The sequence below is a fragment of the Apostichopus japonicus genome, chromosome 21, assembly GCF_037975245.1.
Source record: "Apostichopus japonicus isolate 1M-3 chromosome 21, ASM3797524v1, whole genome shotgun sequence".
NCBI classification, from domain to species: Eukaryota; Metazoa; Echinodermata; class Holothuroidea; order Aspidochirotida; family Stichopodidae; genus Apostichopus; species Apostichopus japonicus.
In genome coordinates, this window is record NC_092581.1 from 20,972,396 (window position 1) to 20,992,703 (window position 20,308).

General features: G+C 36.4%; 2 protein-coding genes across 4 annotated transcripts in view; one reads left to right on the plus strand and one right to left on the minus strand.

The window, feature by feature from the left end:
• Window positions 1-9,553, minus strand: part of LOC139963237 (uncharacterized) — a 35,946-nt gene extending 26,393 nt beyond the window's left edge. Inside the window, exons 1-5 of one of the 2 annotated variants that reach the window (XM_071963856.1) lie at window positions 9,438-9,553; window positions 5,253-5,375; window positions 4,761-4,833; window positions 2,684-2,885; window positions 2,185-2,231 (exon numbers count right to left, since the gene is read on the minus strand). In XM_071963856.1, coding sequence (XP_071819957.1) covers window positions 2,185-2,231; window positions 2,684-2,885; window positions 4,761-4,833; window positions 5,253-5,299 — 369 coding nt within the window. In that variant the 5' untranslated portion in view covers window positions 5,300-5,375; window positions 9,438-9,553. Of the gene's footprint in view, window positions 1-2,184; window positions 2,232-2,683; window positions 2,886-4,760; window positions 4,834-5,252; window positions 5,376-7,373; window positions 7,624-9,437 lie in introns of those variants that run through there. The other variant, XM_071963853.1, reaches the window with a different exon arrangement.
• Window positions 7,545-20,205, plus strand: LOC139963242 (small ribosomal subunit protein uS9m-like). 2 transcript variants are annotated; one of them, XM_071963863.1, is made up of 10 exons: window positions 7,545-7,701; window positions 8,929-9,037; window positions 9,517-9,620; window positions 11,736-11,909; window positions 12,220-12,305; window positions 13,114-13,189; window positions 13,474-13,599; window positions 13,900-14,051; window positions 14,242-14,411; window positions 18,950-20,205. In XM_071963863.1, exons 1-10 carry the CDS (start codon window positions 7,615-7,617, stop codon window positions 19,039-19,041), a joined length of 1,176 nt encoding a protein of 391 aa, XP_071819964.1. In that variant the 5' UTR covers window positions 7,545-7,614; the 3' UTR covers window positions 19,042-20,205. The 2 variants fall into 2 exon arrangements, with proteins under 2 accessions (XP_071819964.1, XP_071819966.1); XM_071963865.1 differs by lacking the exon at window positions 7,545-7,701 and adding an exon at window positions 8,029-8,061.
• The last annotated feature ends 103 nt before the right edge of the window (window positions 20,206-20,308 follow it).

Here is a 20,308-nt window from a genome sequence, read left to right on the forward strand (position 1 = left end):
TTAACCAATAATTCTTTTCTTCATTGGTTTTTACTTTCTTTTCTCTATTCCTCTCCCACCCCTTGAGCATGGACATGTGGATATGACCATGTCATAAATCACTATTATTATTATTATTATTATATAATTTGTCTAATAAACTGTCAACTACATTGCTGAAATAACATATGACAGAAAGGTGCCTTATGGTTTGATCTAGCAAAAGCTGCCAGTACTTGTTAGTGGAATTGAATACTGGAGTATAAAGGAGATCAGCAGTATGCATGGATGCACAATCATAGATAGATAAAAGTTCCACTGCACACATAAGTCCTTTTGGAAAGACAGCAGTGGATATATTGGTTTGTAGCTCTTAAGAGAAACCATTTGAGCAAATGTTATGATGTCACAACTTGAATGTATTATTTGATTATCGTAGCACTATCCAAATACTATGTTCACAATCAAGAACTTGTGATTTTATGCAATTGACATATCCGTGAAGAATTCTTGTAGGAGCTGACATGACTTTGAAAGCAACAGGAGCATGTATGTGTAATACACAAAAAGAAATAGTATAACAGGAGCATGTATGTGTAATACACAAAAAGAAATAGTATAACAGGAGCATGTACAGTATGTGTAATACACAAAAAGAAATAGTATAACAGGAGCATGTATGTGTAATACACAAAAAGAAATAGTGTAACAGGAGCATGTATGTGTAATACACAAAAAGAAATAGTATAACAGGAGCATGTATGTGTAATACACAAAAAGAAATAGTATAACAGGAGCATGTATGTGTAATACACAAAAAGAAATAGTATAACAGGAGCATGTATGTGTAATACACAAAAAGAAATAGTATAACAGGAGCATGTATGTGTAATACACAAAAAGAAATAGTATAACAGGAGCATGTATGTGTAATACACAAAAAGAAATAGTATAACAGGAGCATGTATGTGTAATACACAAAAAGAAATAGTGTAACAGGAGCATGTATGTGTAATACACAAAAAGAAATAGTGTAACAGGAGCATGTATGTGTAATACACAAGAAGAAATAGTATAACAGGAGCATGTATGTGTAATACACAAAAAGAAATAGTATAACAGGAGCATGTATGTGTAATACACAAAAAGAAATAGTATAACAGGAGCATGTATGTGTAATACACAAAAAGAAATAGTATACAGGAGCATGTATGTGTAATACACAAAAAGAAATAGTGTAACAGGAGCATGTATGTGTAATACACAAAAAGAAATAGTGTAACAGGAGCATGTATGTGTAATACACAAAAAGAAATAGTATAACAGGAGCATGTATGTGTAATACACAAAAAGAAATAGTGTAACAGGAGCATGTATGTGTAATACACAAAAAGAAATAGTGTAACAGGAGCATGTATGTGTAATACACAAAAAGAAATAGTATAACAGGAGCATGTATGTGTAATACACAAAAAGAAATAGTGTAACAGGAGCATGTATGTGTAATACACAAAAAGAAATAGTGTAACAGGAGCATGTATGTGTAATACACAAAAAGAAATAGTAAAATAATGTTTCTGTTAGTTTAAATGCATCTCTCATCTACGATGACACAGAATAATTGTGCCAAAAAAGTAAGACTGATTGCCTATGTTCTTCTTCTTGTTTTCCAAAGACATTGCATAAATAGCAGCATAATTAACAAAATTAACAGCAATGACTGTGTTTGATCTTTTCTAAAAACCTATTTGCTGACAAGATTGGGAAAACACCTTAATTGTAATATATTGCTGGCTGTAAACAAAATGGCTTTTCAAGCAGACTTCTCTATGATAGGCATTAAAAATAGATTGAAGGTGTGGTTTTAAAGCAACTAGCCATGGGAGGAAATGCAACATTGGTGTTATTATTAGGTTTGAATGAACAGTTTTAATTCCACATTGATTGCATTTAACTTCTTGCAAAGAAGAAGTATAAAGAAGATATGCCCTGCATGTAAACTAAGATTCAAATTACAAGTTATAGGTCTGGACAATTTAATCTTACCTGGATCTCTTTCCAGAGCCTAACAAGGTTTTGAAAATGCAATGTTAACACATACCAAGGGAGCATTTCATAAACATGTTAACAAGAGTATGTAAACAAAACATAAAAGGACAAAGGAAATTTCTCAAAACAAAATTCTCTTTTAAACATCAAACTTACTTGGAATTGCTCTTGTTGAAAATCAAGCAAAAGTGATGCAATGTCATCTGCAAATGGAAACAAAAGGATCACTTTTACTTATGAATTTTATTCTCAAACATTTGCATAGTTAAATCTTCAACCTAGACTTTTATCAGATACTCAGAGGGGCCTTGCAGCAGAGTAAACTTGTATAAAAACTAGATAGTACAGTATGCAACCTCTTATCATTCAGAAACATCACTAAACTTCACCTTAACAAATGAACTGTACAACTGGAACACACATTTGATAGTGACAGAAGTGTCATTTTAAACCTCCATGGGTTAATGTGGTCAGGCCTAGATGGAATGCTAACTCAGGCTTGGCCAAAGATTACTACTGTCAACAAAAAGCAAACACTTTTCACTGATGTGATCAAACTAATATCAAACTGAATAAAGTTCCTAAGCAACCAAGGTTATTACTTAGAGGATCCTTTATTTGTGATGACACTTTTAGCAGATGCCTACAGACATACCTCCGGCTCTAAAGTCAGAAGATTCTGCGACATATTCTTTCATCCTAGGACTTGTCACCTGTGGGTCCAAAGCATCCCAGTATTCCCTCCTCAGCAAATCAATCATAAAATCCACAGCCTTCTTTGCAATTCTAAGGGAGGACGTACCAACAGAATGTGTAGCCTCATGACGAAAGTCTATTATCCAATCTGGAATACCAAGCTGAACGGAGGAAAATAACAGAATGCATTGTGGTTTCGATGATATAACATGAGCAGTTTTCTTCATGAATCTGATGTAATGTATTGTGAGGTTGTACAACAAGCTTGATCTTAGTAATACGATGACAAGCAGTGTGATGTGACAATAAATTCACAATGACACAGGCTATCCTGATATGACAATTGACCTCAACAACAGGCTTATTGTACTTAATATGATACTTCAACATACTAAATATGACATCTGTCCTTGTTGAAATATTGTGTAAAACATGGTTTTCACAATTTGGCCCCTGGTGAACTCAAACGACCACATTCGGCTTTTTGTACTAAATGTGGTACAATTACACACCAAATATGCGAACTGTCCAAGCTTCCCTTGAGATATTATGTTTAAGAAGTGCATTAGTGTAGAGAGACAGGTAGGAAGGGAATGAAGTAAATGTTAGGCATTTGTTGCCTTCAAATTACCTTTGACCTTCACCAAAAGCAATTATAGGCTCCTTAAATTTGATATGGTACATCTACTACATCTACAAACCAAATATGAGATCTGTCCAAGGTTCCCTTCAATGCAAAATCTAGTTTACAAGGTTTTCAAAATTTGACTTCTGATGACCCCAAATGACAATTGACCTCCACCTAAAACATTAGGCTTCTTGAACTCAATGTGGTACTTCTGTACACTAAATATGAGGTCTGCCCAAGCTTCCATTCTTGAGATATCATGTTTACAAGGTTTTCACAATTTGACCCCTGGTGACCCCAGATGACCTTGGACCTCCATAAAAATCTATAGGCTTCTTGTACTCAATGTGGTTCATATACTTATTTAAATATGATGTCTGCAAAAGCTTATCTTCTTGAGATATTGTGTTTACAAGGTTTACATAATTTGACCCCTGGTGAACCCAAATGACCTTTGACCTCCACAAAAAACAAAAGTCTTCTACCACCCAATGTGATACTTCTACACACCAAATACTGTATGAATTTGTCCGACCTTCCCTTCCTTAGATATAGTGTTTAAAATCTAGGCATCACAAACGCCAACACACACACAGGATATATACACCATCATGTATGCAAAAGTTACAATATCATCAAAACCAATAAGAGAAAAAGTGCATGTCTCATGAACAAATATAGTTTAAGCAAATCTGGTTACATGCTCTCGGTGCAGAATTGCAAGTAAGATGGTGTTTTGAAAGAACCATTCAAGTTGCTACAGATCTTAAAAAGCTTCAGTTTGTCAACAAATCAGTTACAAAGTCATTACTTTGTACAGAATTTACAAATTGTTTATTTGCAGAAAGAATGGAAGTTTTTGGTGCCACACTATGTTTGTTTTATTTTTTTGTTTTCATTATTAATTATTAATATACTTTGTTAACGAAATTGCAGCACAAAATCTCATGTTACCTTTGAATTTCCATGTAGTACTTCTCTTACATAAATATTGTTAAAAGTTCAATGAAACATGGAAAGAATATTGAAAACTTTATTTCATTTACCAGACCATCTTTCTGTATCTTTAGAGTGAATAAATTCATCAAGCAGTATGGAATTTCTAGAAAATTGTTCTTCTACTGTACAGCAAAGTGTCACTGTACTGTACATGCAAAAATCAAATTGTTGCATAAAAGCTGCATAGCAGTTTCCATGCAGAGGACCTTAGATTTAGAAATTTCAAAATTTTATGACAAGCAATATTTGTAAGTTTCAAATATCACAATATTTCAATGTTCAAACGCTAATTTAAGTTGAGTCCACTGACTAAAATAATAAGTATTACAAACAAAGCCATTATCATTCTCATCCTGATACTCTACATCTTCTTCAAATGGAAACTGATGCTACTGTAGCTGAAATTTACCTTACTTCCCAAGATATGCATCGGTACTGCACTACCTCCAAGCTGGATTGCATCTGTAATGAGGCCAATAGCTCTGAAAAAATGGGTAATATTGATTAAATGGATTCTGAATTATCCTAAATAGCATGTAGAGAATATAATCTATGATGAGTTTGCGAGGGAAGGGAAGTGGGAATGGAGAGGTGGGAAAGGGATGTGGGAATGGAGAGGTGGGAAAGGGATGTGGGAAAGACAGAGGGGAGGGGAAAAAGGCAAGGAAAGGGAAGGGGAAAAGAGAGGGGCAGTGGAGGGGAATGGGATGGTCAGGAAAGGTAAAGGGATGGGTATTAGGAATGGGAGAGGAATGGGTGGGAGAAACAGAGGGGAAAGTAGGAAACGGTGAGGTTGAGTGTGATGGTGATGATGTGGTTGAGGATGAAGGGGTTGATAGCAACTGTCAGGTGCATTATGATGATAGGCTTGGAAACCTTAGTATCAATGAAAACTGCATACCTAAGAAGGGCCAGGCTGAACAACTTTGCAAGATTTAAAGTGTCCATCTCTGGAGACTCAGCTAACTTTGCTTCTATTAGGTTGATTGTACATACAATAGCCACTGGACACTTGGACCCAGACCTGTAGGTGAAGACAAAATTAATTGTTGTAAACTGCGTTAAATTGTGTTACTGTAATTCCATTCAACCTTGATAGTCAATTTTCCATAGAGAGGTAGACCTAACCTAAGCATATTCTAATAGTCATAAACAGTCAATAAACTAACTGTAAAAGGTAATTTACGCATTTATCATATAGGCTAGTACTAGGTGTATGCAGTATTCATAGGCTAGTAGGCGTATGCAGTATAGGCCTACTGCCAACAATTTTCGATCTTCACTATAGGCTAATTGTCTGGTGGAAGATTTTGATACATTGTCCTCATAGTTCTTATTTTTCTTTCTAACCATGCATAAATTGTCCCCATTCTAAGTTTCCTTCTTGTAGAAATCAGCTTTTCAGCTTAACCAGTTTCTCACCAAAAGCACTGTTTGGTCAAACACATCAATTTGGTGAATGGCGTAGCGCAGGCAAATCGGCAAAACGAGCATCTTGAAGTTTGCACTTTCATTTCCGCAACAAAAACACTCTTGCATGTAAACACACAGGTGATTGCCTATTATATATTATTACACATCGCAAGTACATATACTGTACAGCCTACTATGACCAGTTGGTATGTGCATAGCATTGCACAAAATACACTTTTACACTCAAACCACAGTTCATAAACAGTTCTTCGAAATCACTGAAATAAAATTCACTGATCAACTTTACAGTAAAAGTTGATCAGTGAACTTTACAGTTCAGAATGTATAGTACCAGGAAGCTTAGGCTTCGTAAGATTTGTCCGATTGTAAACTTTACAGTAGCCTACATGTGAACATTCTTCGCATTGGAGCAGGACAGCCCAATGTAAACAACAAAGAGTCTGCTGTTCCAACTTATCTTGTGTTACACAATGACCATGAAATCACGGATGCACTACATGTGACGGCTTAACAAATTTTTCAAACATATCTAATTTACAAGAAATTTCACTGAAAAGGAAGAAATTATAGGCACTGGAGACTCGCCCCAAACTGCGTGCTGCCATCTGAAAAAGTTAACTTTCTGTTGCTTGCAAGTGACGTTTTGTTTGTGTCGCTACTAAATGCAGAAAGTAATGAAACGTAATACCATGTTATCTTTAGCTGGAACTGAGATGTCCATCGCTGTATTGTTTGTACAGTGCTGTGGTATTGACCGTAGCTGTATGTACTGACTGTACAGTACACTAGTGTCTAATAACCGACGGTAGCAAGCTGTGTGTATATTTCCTTGGATCGATGGTGGTGTTTAACACTTCTATTACACCTCATTTGAAACTAGGTCAGATTACCAGCATAAGACGTTTCTTTTTGCGCGAGTCTTCACACCCTTTAATCTGTATTCAAACGTGGAGTGACTACTGTAGGAACTGTATGCAATGTGGGTTATGTCGCAATTCTGGATTCGCCCAGATGACATAGCTACTGTTCAAAGTTTATTTGAAAGATCCAACCAAAGCGAATAAACAATCGTTTTCCCTGTCAAACGCAATATTAGCGTTTTCATACTTTGAAACCTTTGTTTGGAAAATTGTTTATCATTTTTTAACTTAAGCCTTGAGGTAACTTCTCTAAGGGCTAGTTGCAGACAAGTCTTTTAACTACATATGCCTAGGCCTACATATTTACCTGTACATTGCAATAAATCGTGAAAGCTCACTAAAAAGAAGTAATGAAAAAAAAAGGCCTTGTGCTATTTGACAAATATCCAAATGCAAATCTAAACCATTCATTCAAAGCCACAGGTAACTAAACAAACTTTAACTTGCAACAATTTGGTGGCTTGGTTCAGGCCTTAAGACCTTCTTATATATACCTTGTTTAGTATGACGTTGGAAGTGTCTAATACAGTAACAGATTTTAGCATAAGCAGCAGTACAGCAACCGGCAGGTTAGCCTAACTTTAGGCCCACTCTATCCTAACTTAGTTGGCGTACTGCAGACCTAGGCCTATAGCCTAAGGCTTAGCCTATACTGCGCTAATGCGAACCTTGTTTGCCAGCAGAGTAATCGTTCATAAGCCTCTCTTTGAACGTATTTATCGCGTGAGAATAAATTCCTGCGGACATAGTGCCACTCAAGGCTCGACATCCATGGAACTGGGATAACATCATGTTTTCTAGGGTAACTCATTTTAGCGAAACTGGGAAAACGTCGTCCGCATTCTTTACATGTGCATAAGGTAGCATAGCTATAACTGCCTCCACATTATTAATTCTTGTCTTTCCAAAATGGCGGCCTCCATAACACGGTCCTGTCGTCTTGTTTGTGGGGTCTGTCAGAGGTCACAAACAACAAGTTTGCTGAGAAGTTTATATGTAAGAGATCAATGAAATATCACGATGTTAATTTTTTTGTCGTCGTACAGTTTTGATGATATATGAAATGTTAAATTCGTCTCAATTAGCGATCATGTGGAAATTTTATCAGCCTAGCCGCGTACAAGCCTAACCCGTAAGGCTACCCGCTATTAGTGTATTTTATTTTATGTAAATTGTCTATATTGTCAAGTGAAGCTAATTAGCATATTGAAATAATTTAGACGGCTGTGTAATTCAATGTTATTTGTATGTTAATTAATTGCAGTAGCATCTAATTGGTAGTGTGGAGGGCATTCAAGTGCCTAGTCTGGAGTGAGACACTGTCAATATATGTACTTAATGCACGCAACACATCTTGTATGTTTCCTATTTTTCACTATATGCCTAGCTCCACAGGAAAGCCCTCACTGATAGGTATAGCCTATTTACTGCATAGTACTACTCGAAATATAGCTAACCTATCCAATGATAGCATGGAGGGGCCCTAAGTTTCACATTGCAATGTTAGAAAATTTATGTCTTAATAGTCCAATAACGTCACCTTTATTCATGTCCTAATAATATTGTTGCGTGCTAACTTTAGCAGTTTGGCTAAAAACAGATTTCTTATTACTTAACTTTATAACTAATCTTAGCTACTGTCCTGTCAAGTTTCACTTTCATGTCAAAGAATTAACCAATGTGATGATTTTATATACCTTAATAATACATATATGTTTAGCAACTTCTCTTGAAACTGAAAGTGATCCCAGTTTCATACACCTTGTAAATTATTTCATGAACATTTTGCAGGCCTAGGCTTATGTCACATTTCCTCAATCTACAATAAACTTGAAACTTGTGTAATTTGTATGGTCTAGTACAACATGAAAAATACAGTAAGAAAAGTGTAGAAATTATGTACTGTAGCTATCATTAATAATGTAAAAGGACAGCCCTGGATGATTTGGACCTAGATAAGCAAAGTTACAGTACATAATTATTATTATTATTATTATTAGGCATTTAGCTACGCTATTCATGGTAAACCATATCTCACAGTGCTTACATAATTGTCTGATTTTCCTTTTGGTGAAATACACATTAATTGATACTTCACTGTAATGGGTCTCTTGTGATACAGCTGATATTGATCAGACCTTTCAACACTTCGACATGAAGTTTTCAGATTCCATTGTGTATATGATGCTTTTACCTCTCAATATTTTCTTGTTTATGTTGCAGACTTCAAATGTGAGGCAAATATCAGAGAAGCCACCAAAGGAAAAAGAGAATTCCACCAACAGCTTGTCCTCCCTCATTGCTGCAGCCCAGGAAAGGCGATCTGCCTATGGTAGGCAATGCTTTGAATCAATCTGAGCAATACTTTAGATGTTCCTGTCAACACATGTTAATTAGGCTACATTTTAAGAAAATACAAACACATTGAATTTGATGCATATCCTTAGCATCGGTAATAGCATCCAATTTTTCAGTGTAAAAAGTAATCTTTAGTAATGTTGTCGCTACCCATTCCTTCCTTCTTTCCCAACCCCCATTCCTTCCCATGTTTAATATCCTAACAATTGTGAGAAGATTATTAATTGCCAAGTATTTCTTTTCAAACTAAAATCCCAAAGGTGTTGGCATGTTAGTGTAGTGTACTTAAATAACTACAGTATAGAGTAGCCTTCTACTTAAAGATTGGCATTACTGTTGTTGCAGCTCAGTATCAACAGTAAACCATACAGTACCTTTGTCATGGTGCTTGGGCCAAATCTTGAATATCCTCTGTATGGTTTTACTGATATTTAGATTTCTCTTCCAATCTAGATGAACTTCTCAATAGTGAGGAAGTTAATTTTGAGAGAAGCAGGCGGCATCTGGCCAACATGATGGGGGAAGACCCTGAAAACTTCACTCAAGAAGATATTAATGTTAGTATCTGTATATATATACGTCACTAAATACTTGTTAGTATCTGTATATACGTCACTAAATACTTGTTAGTATCTGTATATATATACGTCACTAAATACTTATGTTAGTATCTGTATATGTGTCACTAAATACTTGTTAGTATCTGTATATACGTCACTAAATACTTATGTTAGTCACGTCACTTAATACTTATGGTAATTCAGTATAGGTTGATTTGTGTGATTCATGTTTTAACAAAATTGAGATTAAGGAGTCATAGGTTGTTAAAAGGTTCTTTGGAAGCAATATAGATAGCTTTGTTTCAGTTCTTATGTTATATTGGCTGTACATATTGTACATCTAACAAATAAAATAAATTGAAGTTATACTAGTGATACACTTATTGTCCAATCAAATGCTGGTTTTACAAAAGTTATACAATCAGCGACGTAGCCAGGAATTTGAAAGGAGGGGAGCACTTTTTGCGATTGATATGGATTTTCAAAGTTGTAGGCACGACTATCTGAGCGGAGCGCCACCATCGGTTGGCGCGGAGCGTAAAAGAAAATTTTGGTTTTACAAACCCCCCAGATGGCCGGAAACGGCCCTTCCCGAGTGTTCATTCTGGTTCCCTGGCCTCTTGCTAACTTGAGACACCTCATTCAGTATCACTTTTAAACCCCAAAAACAAACGAGTTAAAATAGTACGTAATTCAATACCACATAATGTATTTAAAATTAGCAAGGTACATGTACAGAGTAGTCTTACTTTTCAACTTCTGATACTTGTAAATAAAAAGATAGGCCAGAAATGTATATATTTGATACAACTATAGCCAGTAATTGTCTTTGATACAACTGTAGCTAGTACATGTTTAAGTTAGCCTTATAAGAGAAGTCTAGAGCTATCCGACGATTGCCATCTGATGCAAATTTCTCAACTGTTTTCTCAACTGAAATATTATCTGCGTTAACGGGTTCTTAACTAGATGTTAAAAAACTGACAAGATCGGATTCTAGACTTTTTCGTCGGGTAGAGTGTTGAATGAAACGGCACGCAATAGAAATGACAGCCTAGATGACAGAAGAATAGGTCACCTAATTTAGCCATATTCTTGCTACGTTCATTTCAATGGTTTTTCCTGTCTATATAGACTCTTAAACTCGTCCAGCAAGCTTATCGATTTGAATTATGGGTGTTTTTAAAAAAAAGATAACTTGGCCCAAAATAGTGTAGGCCCGGGCCTACAGTGCTACATAATGGCTACGGCCCTGATCATATGATATGATATTATCAGCAGATTTTTTTTCCTGTTTGAATTCTTTCACATGTTCTTTTACATATATATCAGAAGACAAACACAGTGCTCTATTTCAATTTTTCCAGTAATATGATTCTTGTTTGTTGTCCAATGTCTGGACTTTAATACATTTGACGAACTTAACTGATGGACAATATAAACTTTCATATTTTGTAATATAGCCAGATATGCAGTGGCCTAAAAACAAATATCGTTATCGCAGTGTATTAGCAGTGTAATAATTATTTATAGGAAGTGCGTATCACATACGATTGCTAGCTTAGCCTCATAACATGCTGTTCGTGCAACAACTTAAGACGAATTATAGAAAGGATGAGAACGAACGTTGTCGACGTTGTTGTGCATACGGTTCGTGACATTCCATAGAGTGCGGTTAGGTAGGCAATATGTATCTTATTACGCAGTGGCCAACTGTAGGCTTCTAATAGGCTATAGGCTAAATTTAGCTTATTGCATATGCCAAACTAAGTAAGTAGTTGGATCAGTAGGCGTGAATGTTACTACGATTATAATTGAGTTAACGGAGCTGACGAGTATTCAAGATCAAAAGAGCACTGACAAAATACCATGCTAAAAAAACGACAGTTTATTAAAAAAAAAATCGACACTGAAAGGGGGGGAGCGGTCGCTCCCCCTGCTCCCCCCCTGGCTACGTCCCTGTATACAATATTGGTCCCATGGAATGCTGAAAAATTTGCAATATTGAAATTCAAAAACGCTCAAAGCCACTCAAGTGACTTTTTCCTATATTATATAATGTAATTACAGAATAATTCTTTAATGAGTTTTCCTCTTTCTCTCTTCAAACAGAGGTCCATCAAATATCTTTTCCCATCTGGTCTCTTCGACCAAGCAGCCAGACCAATGCTTAGTCACCCAAAGGATTATTACCCTCCACAGAAAGCAGCTCAGTTTGATAATGATGGGAGACCATTTCATTGTTTGTTCTTCACAGGAAAACCAAACTATTTTAATATTATGCATGTGAGTGGTTTTTCTTAACATGAATTAATCTTTTACAAATATAATTAGTTAAATAACTACAATAAAAAAAAAATCCTACTATGTTTGGAATTATATATTTTTACTGATGAATGCATGCATCAAATCATTTGAAAGTCTTTTGAAATGTTTAAACTTTGAAACTTGAATCCTGAAGAAAAGAAGATCTCAAATTTCAAGACATCTTTCCAAGAATATTTCTCTTCATTTGAATGAAAAGAAGAAAAATCAATATACATGTTAAATAGTTTATCATGAATAACTTCTATTTTTAATATTTGTGATTATGTAGGAGGCAGGAGATTGGTTACACAATGTTATATCCAAAGAAGATTCCATGCGACTGAAAGGTGAATCTATTGAGGGGGTCCCTAAATTGTAAGTATACGATTGAGGGGGCTATTCAAGATTAAGTAAATGGTTTGGTCATGTTGAAAAAGTGATACAAAAAATGTATGAGATTCATCAATTGTATGGTTCCTGAATGCTATAGTATATTAATCATGTAAGCTTATTTTTGTAAACCTAATCTCTTTCTCAACTAAACCTATATATTTCACATGGTTCCATGAAAACCAAGTCAATATAATTGTTCCTAACCCTAGATGCTGTTGTTTTGTAGTGACTTATTTTTACTAGGTAGAGCCTTCATTACTCCACGGAATAGATCACAGCAGTTGATCTGTGATGTCATCACATCAGATGTATTCCAGAAGCTTGAATTTCTTTGTATACATACTACTTGTGTTTTTGTCCTTCAAATGTGATGCAATTGCAATGTACACTGAATTAGGCTTTATCGAAATACAACTATGTTTGAGAGTAATATTTCCTGCTGTGGTTAAATGATTGGTAAATTATTAAGAAAAATGACGATATTTACCAAGATTTTCAGTTCTTCAAACTTGACCAAACTTTAAAAATTCTTTTTCCTTCTCTGAAGAAACATGTGAATGTGAATTTGACCGGCTGATGCAGAAAATTTACACAAATTGTTTTTTTTATGATTTTTTTTTATTATCAGAATTGACAAACTATATTCTTTGAACTGCTTTATATTTAGATTGATATATTAGCACATTTGTATTGATACTGTAGGTGTTTCTTTCTTCAGACATGTTGCTGTTTCATGACATCAAACCATACAGTAAATATATTTGGCTATTTCTCTTTTGATTCTAAATAGAGACATCGCACGCAGCGAGTGGCTGGATAAATTAGCAATGGAGAAGATAGTGTTGGAGAAATTGAAAGATGTTGAGGTAAATACCAGGATTTTGAAATGGGGTTACACTTGCTGAATGTAATGAAATTCATTGTTTTGGTTAAACTGTCTGTCCAGATTATACAAAACTCATAGCACTATGATACAGAATGACTGATGCATTCACAACCTTCTATGAGAAGAATTTGATTTGATCATTACTAATACTATGAACTTTCTTTGCACTTTTGAAGTTGGAGACAATCAGTGATACTGTTGTCCTTGTGTATAAAGGAATCTTTTCCCCTCATTTCCTTTCTTTTCTTTTCTAAATGTAATTAGTATGTGAGACTGATTAACCTTTTGGAGAGAATCTTAAGACAACCTCTGGCAATCGAGGCCCAGGAATTTATTATGAGATTCAGGAAAAAGATTGAAGCAGTCCTCAGCAAAGAGATCATTGAACCGGTGAGTTGGCTTCACATACAAATAAGAATGCTTAAAAGTTTGTTTCAAACCTGACATATTGATACCACTTTCTATTCTAATATGAGAGTCACTATCAAGTTTGCCCGACATTGTTGTCTCTATTACAATTATTACCGGTTTCCATGGCAACATTGTCTCACTTGTGAGAAGCTTAGTTGTTTGATTGTGAAAGGTACCACATGAAAGGAAATTTGTACAATATGAATTAACCATTTCACAATATTTGTTGCACCTGAACTTTGAATTAAATTATGTTGCTTTTGTTTCTGATCCATAAAGCTCAGGAAAGATGAAACAGGAAGGTTATACAGTTCCGGATCAGGAACTCGCAAGTCATCCACAGCCACTGTCGTTCTGCGAGATCAGGGGTCAGGAAAAATTATGATAAATGGGCATGAGTTTCTCAGAACATTTCAACAGGTTTGTCATAGGTAAGATAGAAACAGTTTTTCTGTTATATTTTAAATGATGATAATTACAACCTAGTGTTCCTTAAGACAATAAAGTAAAATGGATGTTATTTTGGGTGAATGGCTGACTTTGAATAATACTCCTTGAGTTTAAGATATGGAAATATCTTTCAAAGACTTCTTACAATTCACAAAAGTTTTATTTTTCCAGGGAAGAAGTCCTGTTTCCTCTCCACTTTGCCAATATGCTTCATCGGTTTGATGTGGATTGTACGACAGAAGGAGGCGGGCCCTCAGGCCAGGCTGGGGCTATACGTCTCGCAATATCTAAAGCCTTGAGAAGTTTTGTAGATGAACCTTTTATAGAAAAGATGAGACAAGGTAAATGAGATGATTCTGTTTGCAAGAAATGTGTCATTTTAGAAGATTCTGTTTGCAAGAAATGTGTCATTTTAGATGTTTATTGTGTACTTCCTTGGCTCATTGAATGTGGTGTTCATTGGGTGGACTTTTTTGTTGCAAGTTTGAGTGTGTAGTAGTGTCTACTGGTATTATTCACAAATTTATTCAGGATGAAAAACTAAGAAATGCAGGTCTGGGTCCTAATGCATGTGATCTATCCGTATAACAGATCTACAAAGGTTTTGTACAGTGCTGTAACATAGCTCAATCTATGTGCCAGTTGTGAAGATATGTTTAAAAAGACCTCGTCTTCAATAATTACAAGAAGAACCGCCGCAGGTATAAGTCCAGGATACACCATTTTGTAGACTTGGAAACAAACTCAGTTAAGTGGCTGTGATTGAAAATACCTCAAAAGAAGCTTTTTGACTGGTTGACAACCAGACATGTGTAGAGTTGCTAATTGAACATCAGGCAACATTCCACTGCTAAAAATGTCCTAGTTAACCAAATGTTAGTTCAGATATGTCACACTATGTGTGACTTTGGGAATGTGTAGGTACTTTGTCAAGAATTGTCTGTCAGAGTTTCCGAAAATGAAGTGATTTCAGAGACTGCAGCCTGTCAAGTTATTGCAGAACTCAAGAAGGACAGATATGGCAGCCTCTCAAGTTATTGCAGAACTCATTAAGAACAGATATGGCAGCAGAGTCTGTTGAATTAGAACTCATAAAGGACAGATATGGCAGCACAGTCTGTTGATTTAGAACTCATAAAGGACAGATATGGCAGCACAGTCTGTCGAATTAGAACTCATAAAGAACAGATATGGCAGCAGAGTCTGTTGAATTAGAACTCATAAAGAGCAGATATGGCAGCACAGTCTGTTGAATTAGAATTCATAAAGAGCAGATATGGCAGCACAGTCTGTTGATTTAGAACTCATAAAGGACAGATATGGCAGCACAGTCTGTTGAATTAGAACTCATAAAGGACAGATATGGCAGCACAGTCTGTTGATTTAGAACTCATAAAGAACAGATATGGCAGCACAGTCTGTTGATTTAGAACTCATAAAGAGCAGATATGGCGGCACAGTCTGTTGAATTAGAATTCATAAAGAACAGATATGGCAGCACAGTCTGTTGATTTAGAACTCATAAAGAACAGATATGGCAGCACAGTCTGTTGAATTAGAACTCATAAAGAACAGATATGGCAGCACAGTCTGTTGATTTAGAACTCATAAAGAGCAGATGTGGCGGCACAGTCTGTTGAATTAGAACTCATAAAGAACAGATATGGCAGCACAGTCTGTTGATTTAGAACTCATAAAGAACAGATATGGCAGCACAGTCTGTTGATTTAGAACTCATAAAGAGCAGATATGGCGGCACAGTCTGTTGAATTAGAATTCATAAAGAACAGATATGGCAGCACAGTCTGTTGAATTAGAACTCATAAAGAACAGATATGGCAGCACAGTCTGTTGAATTAGAACTCATAAAGAACAGATATGGCAGCACAGTCTGTCGAATTAGAACTCATAAAGGACAGATATGGCAGCACAGTCTGTCGAATTAGAACTCATAAAGGACAGATATGGCAGCACAGTCTGTTGAATTAGAACTCATAAAGGACAGATATGGCAGCACAGTCTGTTGAATTAGAACTCATAAAGGACAGATATGGCAGCACAGTCTGTCGAATTAGAACTCATAAAGGACAGATATGGCAGCACAGTCTGTCGAATTAGAACTCATAAAGGACAGATATGGCAGCACAGTCTGTCGAATTAGAACTCATAAAGGACAGATATGGCAGCACAGTCTGTCGAATTAGAACTCATAAAGAACAGATATGGCAGCAGAGTCTGTTGAATTAGAACTCATAAAGAACAGATATGGCAGCACAGTCTGTTGAATTAGAACTCATAAAGGACAGATATGGCAGCACAGTCTGTTGAATTAGAATTCATAAAGAACAGATATGGCAGCACAGTCTGTTGAATTAGAACTCATAAAGAACAGATATGGCAGCACAGTCTGTTGAATTAGAACTCATAAAGAACAGATATGGCAGCACAGTCTGTTGAATTAGAACTCATAAAGAACAGATATGGCAGCACAGTCTGTTGAATTAGAACTCATAAAGGACAGATATGGCAGCACAGTCTGTTGAATTAGAACTCATAAAGGACAGATATGGCAGCACAGTCTGTTGAATTAGAACTCATAAAGAACAGATATGGCGGCACAGTCTGTTGAATTAGAACTCATAAAGGACAGATATGGCAGCACAGTCTGTTGAATTAGAACTCATAAAGAACAGATATGGCAGCACAGTCTGTTGAATTAGAACTCATAAAGGACAGATATGGCAGCACAGTCTGTTGAATTAGAACTCATAAAGGACAGATATGGCAGCAGAGTCTGTTGAATTAGAACTCATAAAGAACAGATATGGCAGCACAGTCTGTTGAATTAGAATTCATAAAGAACAGATATGGCAGCACAGTCTGTTGAATTAGAACTCATAAAGGACAGATATGGCAGCACAGTCTGTTGAATTAGAACTCATAAAGGACAGATATGGCAGCACAGTCTGTTGATTTAGAACTCATAAAGAACATATATGGCAGCACAGTCTGTTGAATTAGAATTCATAAAGAGCAGATATGGCAGCACAGTCTGTTGAATTAGAATTCATAAAGAACAGATATGGCAGCACAGTCTGTTGAATTAGAACTCATAAAGAGCAGATATGGCGGCACAGTCTGTTGAATTAGAACTCATAAAGAACAGATATGGCAGCACAGTCTGTTGAATTAGAACTCATAAAGAACAGATATGGCAGCACAGTCTGTTGATTTAGAACTCATAAAGAGCAGATATGGCGGCACAGTCTGTTGAATTAGAATTCATAAAGAACAGATATGGCAGCACAGTCTGTTGATTTAGAACTCATAAAGGACAGATATGGCAGCACAGTCTGTTGAATTAGAACTCATAAAGAACAGATATGGCAGCACAGTCTGTTGAATTAGAACTCATAAAGAACAGATATGGCAGCACAGTCTGTCGAATTAGAACTCATAAAGAACAGATATGGCAGCACAGTCTGTCGAATTAGAACTCATAAAGGACAGATATGGCAGCACAGTCTGTCGAATTAGAACTCATAAAGAACAGATATGGCAGCAGAGTCTGTTGAATTAGAACTCATAAAGAACAGATATGGCAGCAGAGTCTGTTGAATTAGAACTCATAAAGGACAGATATGGCAGCACAGTCTGTTGAATTAGAATTCATAAAGAACAGATATGGCAGCACAGTCTGTTGAATTAGAACTCATAAAGAACAGATATGGCAGCACAGTCTGTTGAATTAGAACTCATAAAGAACAGATATGGCAGCACAGTCTGTTGAATTAGAACTCATAAAGAACAGATATGGCAGCACAGTCTGTTGAATTAGAACTCATAAAGGACAGATATGGCAGCACAGTCTGTTGAATTAGAACTCATAAAGGACAGATATGGCAGCACAGTCTGTTGAATTAGAACTCATAAAGAACAGATATGGCGGCACAGTCTGTTGAATTAGAATTCATAAAGAGCAGATATGGCAGCACAGTCTGTTGAATTAGAACTCATAAAGGACAGATATGGCAGCACAGTCTGTTGAATTAGAACTCATAAAGAACAGATATGGCAGCACAGTCTGTTGAATTAGAACTCATAAAGGACAGATATGGCAGCACAGTCTGTTGAATTAGAACTCATAAAGGACAGATATGGCAGCAGAGTCTGTTGAATTAGAACTCATAAAGAACAGATATGGCAGCACAGTCTGTTGAATTAGAATTCATAAAGAACAGATATGGCAGCACAGTCTGTTGAATTAGAACTCATAAAGGACAGATATGGCAGCACAGTCTGTTGAATTAGAACTCATAAAGGACAGATATGGCAGCACAGTCTGTTGATTTAGAACTCATAAAGAACATATATGGCAGCACAGTCTGTTGAATTAGAATTCATAAAGAGCAGATATGGCAGCACAGTCTGTTGAATTAGAATTCATAAAGAACAGATATGGCAGCACAGTCTGTTGAATTAGAACTCATAAAGAACATATATGGCAGCACAGTCTGTTGAATTAGAACTCATAAAGAACAGATATGGCAGCACAGTCTGTTGATTTAGAACTCATAAAGAACAGATATGGCAGCACAGTCTGTTGAATTAGAACTCATAAAGGACAGATATGGCAGCACAGTCTGTTGATTAAGGGTGTTGCTGGAGATCCACATTGGTGGAGCGTATGAGTTGGTTATCCCATGGTCACATGTTTCATTCATATCTCAGTCAAAAGTGCTTTCCTTTTTCAAGATAAGACTGTCTTGATTGGTAAGTATAGTGCATCAACAGGTAAGTATGTGTTGTAATCTAAAATTATCATTAGTTCACCTGTTTGTGTCAGCATTGCCCATAGTTTAATGGTTTCTCATTCCAGCTGGTCTGTTAACCGTGGATCCTCGTTCTAAAGAACGTAAGAAGCCCGGTCAGAAGAGAGCTAGAAAGAAGTTCACTTGGAAGAAGAGGTAGCGGACTATATCCAGATATGGCTCGGCGGACTATATCCAGATGTGGCTCAGCGGACTATATCCAGATGTGGCTCGGCGGACTATATCCAGATGTGGCTCGGCGGATTATATCCAGATGTGGCTCGGCGGACTATATCCAGATGTGGCTCTGCGGACTATATCCAGATGTGGCTCGGCGGACTATATCCAGATGTGGCTCGGCGGACTATATCCAGATGTGGCTCGGCGGACTATATCCAGATGTGGCTCGGCGGACTATATCCAGATGTGGCTCGGCGGACTATATCCAGATGTGGCTCGGCGGACTATATCCAGATGTGGCTCGGCGGACTATATCCAGATGTGGCTCGGCGGACTATATCCAGATGTGGCTCGGCGGACTATATCCAGATGTGGCTCGGCGGACTATATCCAGATGTGGCTCGGCGGACTATATCCAGATGTGGCTCGGCGGACTATATCCAGATGTGGCTCGGCTGTCTCAAGAATGTCAAATATATTTGGAATTTTCCATCCTACATGGGCAAAGAAACATAGTTATGAACCAACAAATCCACTGGCTATAATGCTGATTTTGTTCACTAACTATCAAAAGAAATTGGACAATTTGAGACAAAATGAATTTGCTCAGATCATGAAGTATGAAAGTTGGTTTATCAATATTCAGTGTGTATTTACAGAAGGCAAAGATGGAAATGCTATGACCAGCTACTAAACTGTTACAAAGTTGTATAAATAACGATTGATGCTAATCTGTGTTACATTCGTTTTGAACAGTATTTTCAAATAAACTTGCATGGTATGGTACAATCTGAGATGCGAGTGCACACTACTTTGTGACTGTTGTTTTTGCAAGTTTCAGAGTTTTATTACAAATATTAAAGCCTCATGAAACAGTGTCAACCTTAAGCCTGGTTTCAACAGTTGAATTCTAAGGTGAACTATATGGGGGGGACGATGAATTGGATAATAGCAGTAAATGCACTGAACTGATATTAAATTAAAGGTCTATGGAAACCTATGAACAACGTTGTCCTAATAACTCTAATAGGCATTAAAAACCATGAAAATAGCTGTAACTCCCGTAAAAGCTTCACCATTTTACAAGACTTTTCTTATTCTAGTTTTATTTATGAATAAACATTAGCTAATTATGCACATTGATGATGTAATAGGAGTGACTCCCTAATTTGCTGTCATGTTATTCACCTCGTATTTACATCTTTTGTTTCAAGGACACTGAACTCCGGTTTGTGGCCTAAGGTGTT

What these genes read in the sequence shown, in the direction of transcription:
- LOC139963242 (XM_071963863.1), top strand. Translation starts at nt 7,615, where the DNA reads ATGGCGGCCTCCATAACACGGTCCTGTCGTCTTGTTTGTGGGGTCTGT. An exon ending in AGAAATTGAAAGATGTTGAG is followed by an intron (nt 13,190 to 13,473) that starts GTAAATACCAGG and finishes AAATGTAATTAG; the next exon opens with TATGTGAGACTGATTAACCT. An exon ending in TATAGAAAAGATGAGACAAG is followed by an intron (nt 14,412 to 18,949) that starts GTAAATGAGATG and finishes TTCTCATTCCAG; the next exon opens with CTGGTCTGTTAACCGTGGAT.